The sequence below is a fragment of the Haliotis rufescens genome, unplaced genomic scaffold (assembly GCF_023055435.1).
Source record: "Haliotis rufescens isolate VD_foot unplaced genomic scaffold, xgHalRufe1.0.p SCAF_7, whole genome shotgun sequence".
Taxonomy (NCBI): domain Eukaryota; kingdom Metazoa; phylum Mollusca; class Gastropoda; order Lepetellida; family Haliotidae; genus Haliotis; species Haliotis rufescens.
The window spans coordinates 52,023,194-52,032,435 of NW_025964361.1; the positions used below are offsets into that span (position 1 = coordinate 52,023,194).

At 43.3% G+C, this 9,242-nt stretch overlaps 1 protein-coding gene across 1 annotated transcript in view; it reads left to right on the plus strand.

Annotated features, from left to right (window-relative positions):
* LOC124111248 (apoptosis-inducing factor 1, mitochondrial-like) overlaps positions 1–8,882 on the plus strand; it is a 31,008-nt gene extending 22,126 nt beyond the window's left edge. The window contains exons 16-17 of the mRNA XM_046470898.2: positions 6,314–6,466; positions 8,035–8,882. Coding sequence (XP_046326854.2) covers positions 6,314–6,466; positions 8,035–8,112 — 231 coding nt within the window. The 3' untranslated portion in view covers positions 8,113–8,882. The remainder of the gene's footprint in view (positions 1–6,313; positions 6,467–8,034) is intronic.
* The last annotated feature ends 360 nt before the right edge of the window (positions 8,883–9,242 follow it).

Here is a 9,242-nt window from a genome sequence, read left to right on the forward strand (position 1 = left end):
CGACGACCCGTGGGTGGTCAACACGATTCGGTACGGCTATCGGCTCGATCTCAAAGCAAATCCGCCGCTCACCGTTGCCCCGTCGGCAGGTTTCTATTCGGAAACCGATCTTCCCTTCCTCGCCGATGCCATCGGCAGGTTGGTGGAGAAGGGGGCAGTTCGGGAGTTAGCTCTACCAGAAATAACACCGGGGTTTTACTCCAGGATATTTCTCGTTCCCAAGAAGGACATAGCCGAACTCAGAATGATTCACAACTTGAAATCGTTCAGCGAGTTCTACCTGCGCAAACCGCCCAAGTTCAGAATGTTGAGCTTGACGGACCTGAAAGCACTGATCATGCCGGCCGATTGGCTAGCTTCGATCGACCTGAAGGATGCTTATCTGCATGTTCCGATTCACTCGGATCATCACAAGTATCTCAGGTTTGTCTTTCAAGGCAGGCACTACGAGTGGGTTGTACTCCCATTCGGTCTTTCATCCGCTCCCTGGCTGTTCACCCGGTTAACCACCCCCATAGTGGGGTTCCTCCACCGGAGGGGTGTCCGGTACTTCCCGTACCTGGACGACTCGCTAGTAGCAAATCGAATGACGGACGCCCTGTCACGCCATCTCGTTTTCGCACGTCGGCTCTTGGAGCAATTGGGGTGGATTGTCAATCTCCCCAAGAGCGAGTTAACCCCTACTCAGAACTTGCAGTTCATCGGAGGTCGGTTCAACACGGTGTCCCATCGCCTATTTGTCCCCCCAGACCGGTGGCACAAAATTCAGGCGATGATTGCCAAAGTCTTAGCGGTGCAACAGACTGTTCACTTTTGGGAACAGCTGTTAGGGCTACTTGTATCAGCCCAAGACTGCACCGAACGGGGTCGTCTCCAACTCCGCCCGCTGCAACAGTTTTTAATCCAGTTGTTGGCAACGGAGGTGAACAGTGCGACCGTCGCCCTCCCGGATCGGCTCCGACCGCATCTGGAGTGGTGGACGCTCCCTTACAATGTCTTATCAGGAGTCTCTATGCGGCCCTACCGGGCCACGTTGAACCTGTATACAGACGCCTCTCTAGTGGGCTGGGGCGCCCATCTAGAGGGGGAGGTGAGCTCGGGGCTTTTGTGCGTAGACGAACTAGGTCTTCACATCAATTGTCTCGAGTTCAAGGCAGTGATCAACGCAGTCAATCACTGGAAGCATCGTCTCGTCGACGCCCGGCTCATGCTGGCGACCGACAACACGACGGTAGTGTCCTATGTGAACAAACTGGGGGGATCCCACAGTCACTCGCTACTCGATCTCACGTTCGAGTTTTACGCTCTGGTGGACAGTGTCCCGTGCCAGATACGCGCCCGTCACATCCCAGGTGTGCGGAACGTACTGGCCGATGCTCTATCGAGGCCTCAGGATCCGAGCCCCACAGAGTGGATGCTGAACCCAGTAGTGTTTCAGTGGCTGTGCGAACGTTTGGGTCGTCCGATGGTCGACCTGTTCGCATCACGGTTCAACAATCAACTCCCGTTGTTTGTATCACCAGTCCCGGACCCGAGGGCCATCGATCACGATGCTCTCGCGTTAGACTGGACGGGCTTGGACGCTTATGCTTATCCGCCGACAGCGTTGATACCACACATTCTAAGCCGGCTTCGAGGAGTTCGCTGTCGAATGTTACTGATCGCGCCCATGTGGCTGAACAGATCGTGGTACCCCGACTTGCTGACCCAGGTCACACAGTCGCCACTCCCACTGCCTGTGAGACCGGATCTCTTGATCCACCCTCACACCCGTCAGCTTCATCCAAACGCAGGGCAGTTCAATCTGCACGCGTGGATGTTGTCACCGAGCGTCTGAGGAGTAAAGGTTTTTCTCGCAGGGCGTCTCGGGCATACGTTAGTATGCATCGTGATTCTACCCAGAAGGTGTATAATGCACGTTGGGTTATTTTCACGAAGAGGTGTTGTAAACATCACATTCATTCGCCAGATAAGGTATCTGTGCAGGATATTGCTCGTTTCATGTCTCACTTGCGAGAGACCCGGAAACTCTCCGGGGGTTCCATTGCCAACTATGTCTCGTCCGTTGCTACGGTACGGGACGTTGCTATGGGTACCAGTCTCTCCAAAGAGCCGGTGATACGGGGTATTATCAAGGGTTTCAAACAGCACGATCTTAAGAAGGGCCGCCTTCGGGCACCGGCCTGGGATCTTTCCCTAGTGTTGCAATCACTTACGGAAGCTCCGTATGAACCCTTGCACAGTGCTTCGTTCCGGCATGTGACTTGGAAAACAGCATTTCTCCTCTCCTTTGCCACGGCGGCACGTGTATCCGAAATTCATGCACTCGATGTCGCCAAGGTACGATTCGATAGGGGTGACGAAGGAGCTGTCCGCCTGGGCCTGCTCATGGGCTTCGTCGCCAAGAATCAGAGAGTCGGGCAAACGGAGAGAGAATTCACTGTAAGATCCCTCAAAGAAATCTTACATCCTGCTGATACTGAGGACAGAGCGCTGTGTCCGGTTAGGGCCCTTAAAGGGGCACTGATCTAACGGACTGGTTGTTGCCTTTGTTATTGTTTTTCCCCCGTGAGTACCCGGATGATACGCAACGCAACTGAGCGTGACCAGAGACTGGGGTACCGTCTGCAAGGACAGCTAAATAAATTTGGAGGCTGGAGGCAATATTTGTTTTACGCATTTTTGAACACTGATTGGTTAACTGTGATCTATAAAGATTTCGACAAAGGGCGCATGTTAATTCATTTCTTCAGCCTAAACAAACAAACAAAAAGAACAAGGGAGCTCATCGGAAGTCGTCATTTGGAAATACCCCAGATGGTTATAGTTTAATACTAAAAACAGTATCCATGCAGTGAAAGCATTTTCGGATTTCGGCTTGCGTCGATAATACGATTACTACTCCCTTGTTGTCATCCACGTTTTCTCGTATAACCCTACACTTGTGTATTTGTCGTCATTCACTTGATGCTCAGTTAATGAATTTATTACAGGTACAATTAGTGGTAGCACCACTTATATTACCTGACAAAGGTTCCCATTTGGCATTTATTGTGTCTGGGGTAATTATTCAATCTAAATCCAGGTTTGAAGTGAGGTGAAATGTGTGTTATGTAATATGCACGTGGCAGCCCAGCAAGAGATGAGTGATCACTTGATTTACTTTTTTTTGTAAATCAACGGATCGTTCCTAGTCATCAAAGGATTAACAGAAAATACGTTGATTGATTAATCACTGTTATCTTGCACAGTGGATATGTCAAGAGTGAGTGTTTACATGTCTAGGTTTACTAAAACAAAGGGAATACACTCATATCATGGCGCGAAGTGCCGATGTAAAAACAACATACTTTGTTCTAAAGGTTAACTGATAATACGTTGATTGATTGATCATTGTTATCTATCACTCAATGGAATTTTTAGGAACCGTGGACGCTATGAAAATAGTTGTCACGTGGGCTTTCTCAGCCGACCATTGAGACTTGACACCTATGTAAAACACCTGAAACAATCCAAGCGATCAGTTGAGAAACGAACACAGGTTATAATATCCCGAAACGATATATATCTTTTAAAATATTTGATTGTTACTGAGACACGTGACATCGAATAAGTTTCTTTGTACAGCTGCAGACGAGTGGGATATTGTTCCTTTGTGTGGATATTCACGGATACATTCCTCGAACAAGGAAGCTGCCTAAAACTTATACACATAAATTTGGTAGGTTGTAATTATGATATCTGCATTTTGTTTTCCTTCATTTGAACCGATCCGTTCTTGTTTCTCTACGTCTTGGTTGGGAAATTCTTCAATGCGCGATAGACGTTGTTGTCACAGGTCTTTTCCTTTATAAGCGTGTATATATTACCGTCAATTTGTAAAATGTGATTCTCTCAGGCAATTTATCAAATGTGTAAATATTTCAGTCATTTTGACTAAAAAATCTGTCCAGATTGATCAAGACGATCAAAAGGGCCTACAAACATCACAACAGATTATTATGTAGGATTAAAAGCCAAACAACTTAGAAATGTACTTTTCAACGTAACATTTTCAGTCTCTTGGTGATGACATTAAACATCAAAATGTTTGGAATTCGTTGTCATAATAATACAGATGGAATTGTTTTTCAGTCACTTTGTAAAATAACTGAATATTTAGACGTTTAATAAATTTGTTACACATTTGACAGTAAAAAAATATACACACTATAAAAAAGCATATACTTAGGTGAAATATATACTTTGTGTTGCAAGTCAAAATAGTGTAAACGAAAATCGCAAAATTACCAAGCAAGTGACTTATCAAAACTTCGTCACCATTACCGATGCTACTCACAAAGATACCTACATTTCCTTATTCTCTCGAAAACTGTATTTCATTTTGTTGATCAATGTGACCATACGCCCTTATTACTACCCATAAAAGTGACTAATGCGCTTACGAATGGCGCAGCAGAGGTCGCGAACTAGTCTAGATTTCTGCTATACATCCGGGTATTCACTGGGAAAAAACAATAACAAAGGCAACAACCAGTCCCGGGGAATTGCGTTAGATCAGTGCCCCTTTAAGTATTATCTTAAGGCTTCGAATGAACGTAGACAAGGGCGTGACCGTCTGTTCATATCGTGTAACCCTAATCGCACGGTTGACATAACTCGCAACTCGATTGCGTTGTGGCTTCGTTCTGTCATCAATCTGGCGTACCGGTCTCGGGGGTTACCGGTAGCGGGGTCAAACCCGCACGAGATCAGGGCGCTAGCGGCAACATTTGCCCTACACTCGAATATCTCTGTTCACAGAATATTACGAGGTTGTTACTGGCGTTCTGACTCGGTTTTTGCCAATCATTACCTCAGAAAGGTTTCTGATGAAGACGTGGAGGGGGTGCACCGTCTTGGGCCGCTGATCGCGGCACAAGCGGTCATCTAGGGGGTGTGTCCAGCGCAATTCCAAACTCCGCAGTCGTCAGTCCTTGCACGGTGGTCAATCTGGGTCGTCTCCAATGTTCCCACGCCGTGGGTACAGGAGTGGGGGTCCTGCAAACCAGCACACTCACACCACAGGTGAGGCGGCTTTTTGTGTGTTTTGTCCTTATTTGTATTTTGACAATTATGCATTTAATTGTCTGTCGTGTATTCCAACCTTGCGATACATGCTTACGAATACTGGAATTAGGTCACGCGCCTAATGCATACTTTAAGTAGGCTTGCTCTGGGATATACAGTCTGAAGGAAATTAATTTCCCTCTTTTCGACTGTTTAACCTGATCTAAGATTTAGCTTACGCGGATACAGTGTTCTCATCCGCTGCGGCGATGAAATACCTATCCAGTGGGGCCGTTTGGAGTCACCAATCGTTTTGGCATTGACGATTGAGCCTTACGGTATGCGCTTGACAGTGCTTTGGTATTCCTATAGGGTAACGCCTAGCTAGGTGCATGCGCATCGAGTGCTTCCGCCTTGGTGTTTACTTCCGCTGGTCGGAAGGAACGCTAGCAGTCAGGATTCGGGTTGTAGGTGCTCCCCACCGCCTACTGTGGTAGTCAGCCTCGGTATAACAGTGGTAACGTATTACTTAATGTAATTTGTAGAATTTTCCTATTCGGAATATTCTATAAGTAATACGTTACCACTGGGCTGCTGAGTCCGTCCCCCGAGCACTTGCTCTCGCAGGAGACAAGAGTGAAGGGTGTCACATGGCAGCTAGGTGGCTACGCACGTGCTGCATGAGGTAATTGAGATCTCTGTGGTAGATTTCGCTATAGCAGCAGTTGTGGGAGACAACAGCCTCGGTATAACAGTGGCAACGTATTACTTATAGAATATTACGAATAGGAAAATTCTACAAAATGTTCTAATACAGTCAATGCTGTATTTGCACCTGCCTTCACAAGCTTGGCCAGAGTAAATATTTTATTTATTTATATTTATATTTATGTAAGTACACCAACTATTTCTATTGAAACATAATGTGAAGGGGTTGAGCTTACTGCCACGGATAGTTACTATTTTTAGACACCACAGTAAACTCATCCTCATCATGTGTGCAAGTTCATGTCGTTATTACGAAAAAACATTTTCATTTGAAGTAGTTCATGTAAAAGCAATACAGTATATAAGTACGATTTGCATTATACTACTCAGGAGAAGTTAAAGAGCACTTGATTTTTTTCATATGACTATAGTTAATCTGTCATTGTCATGGTCCCTCATAAGAAAAAATCAGGTGTTCTGTAACTTCTTTTGAGTAGTATAACCCATAACTGATTTAAAGTGCATCGAATATTAACGATGAACTCTTTTCTTTCAGAAGGCCAAGCCATCCTTCATTCCTTCTCCACAACCAAAGGCCCCACAAGAGGGCGAGGACTTTGGCAAGGGCATTGTCTTCTATCTGAAGGATAAAATCATTGTTGGCATTGTGCTGTGGAATGTCTTCAACAAGATGCCCATTGCCAGAAAAGTGAGTTATCTTCTTCTCCAATTCTGAGATGCCTCTGGTTGAGTGGTAGAGAGGAAGGTCGGAGGTTCAATCCCTGGCTGTGTCATACCAAAAGATGTTAAAAGATGGTACTTGTTTTTACCGTCTGGCGCTTGGCATTAAGGGGCTAAAATAAGGACACATCGGCATGGTGTCAGTATGCTGTGTCTGAGTGGGGTATTCATGTTAAATGACAGCATAGTATCTCAGTTTGCTAGCACTATAAAATAGACATTAGTTTGGACCAGTAGAAGCAGCCACACACACATGTGCATGTGTGTCGCAATATAAGTGCAATAATCTTGGATGCGACATTAAATCCAATTTCACCTCACCTCAGTTTTTTAGGCAGAATGCTTCCTCATCCCATGCTTGTTTGAGAGCTGAATAATTTATTACTAAATTATCACTGCATTATCACTACATTATCACTGCATTATCACCAATCTCATTAAAATCAGACCTTAGTTCTCACTACTGCTAAACAAAGATCTGAGGACATCCCAGTTGAGGTCACGTCAGAACGACCTTTCATCCGACCAATCAGAGCGTTGCTTGCCAGATCATGAAAGTGACAGTGGGAATGTGATTTCTAATCATGCATCCTCGAAATATTTAACACTGGGTATTCCGAACGATAGTTACGGGTTTAACGACTGAATCCATACAATCTATATATTACCATATATTTGCCATTCCAGAATGTTCTTTTGTTCAGGTTTCAAATTTGTAATCAAGAATTTGTCAAGATATGTTTCGAAGTGTTGTCGCCAATTTGAAAATAGTGCCGTAAAGCACAAGTAAGCTGCCTTCTGATTGGTCAAAGTTTGCGCAAGGTCGGTCTGACGTGACCCGAAATGGGATGTCCTCAGATCTTTGTTTAGCGGTAGCGAGAACTAAGATCTGATTTTGATGAGATTGCATTATCACTGCATTATCACTGCATTATCACTACATTATCACTGCATTATCACTACATTATCACTGCATTATCACTACATTATCACTGCATTATCACTGCATTATCACTACATTATCACTACATTATCACTGCATTATCACTACATTATCACTGCATTATCACTGCATTATCTCTACATTATCACTGGGTGGTTACAGTGGGCGTCCAGGCTTCATTTCCTGATGGTATGGATCGTTCCACATGCTATTTACAACTACATTTTCTTTTATTAATTAATTGCTCTAGAAATATATTCGTGCTATACAGTAAACTATGTTTTAAACGAACATACGTACAACGCTCTGACGGATATAACGAACTATTTCTTGTCCTGTCCATTTGCTGCATATACGTTGTATGTATGCTTATAACGAACCACGGTTATAACGACTTAAAATTAGTGGTCCCTTTGAGTTCTTTATGAGCGTAGTTTACTGTATAGAAAACAATAGTCTTTAAGTTAAACATGATATTAAGTATAGGGAAACGCTCGGTTAACAGTCTCTGTATCGTATCTGATAAAACTCTTTTGAGAACGGTTTTGTTATTATTAAAGCAGTGATGTTACCGTTATCCTTGTTTGTTTCAGGTTCTCCGTGATGGGGGTGAAAATGAAGATCTCTACGAAGTGGCCAAATTGTTCAACATTCATGAAACATCTTCATGATAACTAGTTTCCATTCTGTATGATTGATTGAAAATGATTGTTTTCTTCATATGTGTGATTAATCTGAAAGTGTGCTTTCAGTGATGAGGTTTTTCTGATGTACAAAATAAATACTCCTGTTTTCCTCTTTTCTCCGTTGGACGTCACTTCTGCTGTCTGCACCATCTGATCATGGGTAGACACTGTGGTTAGGGTAGACACTGTTGAAGATGCTTGCACTTCAATACACCTATATTTGGTCCATCACCTGATGATACAATTTGTGTGAACAAATATTGTGGTTAAGATTATGACTGACCCAATTATTAGGTACTGACCCAAATGATGTTCTTGCCATTTTGAACAAATATGATGTCACTTTTTCAATTATGCAGGATTTTCTTCAAAATCAAGGAAAAAAGTAAAAATCTTCCTCCCAGCAGACCCATATCATCCTTGGACCTTTTTTAATTATTATTATTTGGTTTACAAACCAAAAATCAATGAGGTGGTCGAAAAATTAAAGAAAACAATATTTTCAACTTCCAGATTAGTACTGTTTCTCATAAATGAAAAACAAACAGAAAAGTAGAACACGATGTTTCTGGGAGCTCCGTTGCATGTGTGACAAGAGAGTTAACTTGTAGGGCCCACCATCATGGGAGTACAATGTGAAGCAATGCCAATACCAAAGAAAGTTATTATTTTTGGTTCGAATAAAGATTATATATGTAATTTGCACCATTTCTTACAAACAGCAGTGATAAAAACTCGTCGATTTTTCATTTCCCCTAAATGCAAAATCCAACTAACATTGTAGCACTTTTTACATTTGCAATGAATGTCTGTACAAGAATGTATATGATATTTTGATATATAATATATACCTTTTGAGCAGCAATGGTTTGTAAGCATGACCTTTTCTATGATTTCAGATAGGGGTGTAACAATATGCTGAATGTTAAGTGCATCATGGCTCTGTGCCATGATACAAGTATTGAACCAGTAGGTTGTGTATCGATACAAAATGATACAGTATGCATAAGGACAACTTTTACAGTTGTTTCTCATGATTCTCTTTGATGGTGGACAGTATCTCCTTTCACCTCCTTTCTTGTACTACCGGTACTGGTCATTGGTTGAGTTTTCAT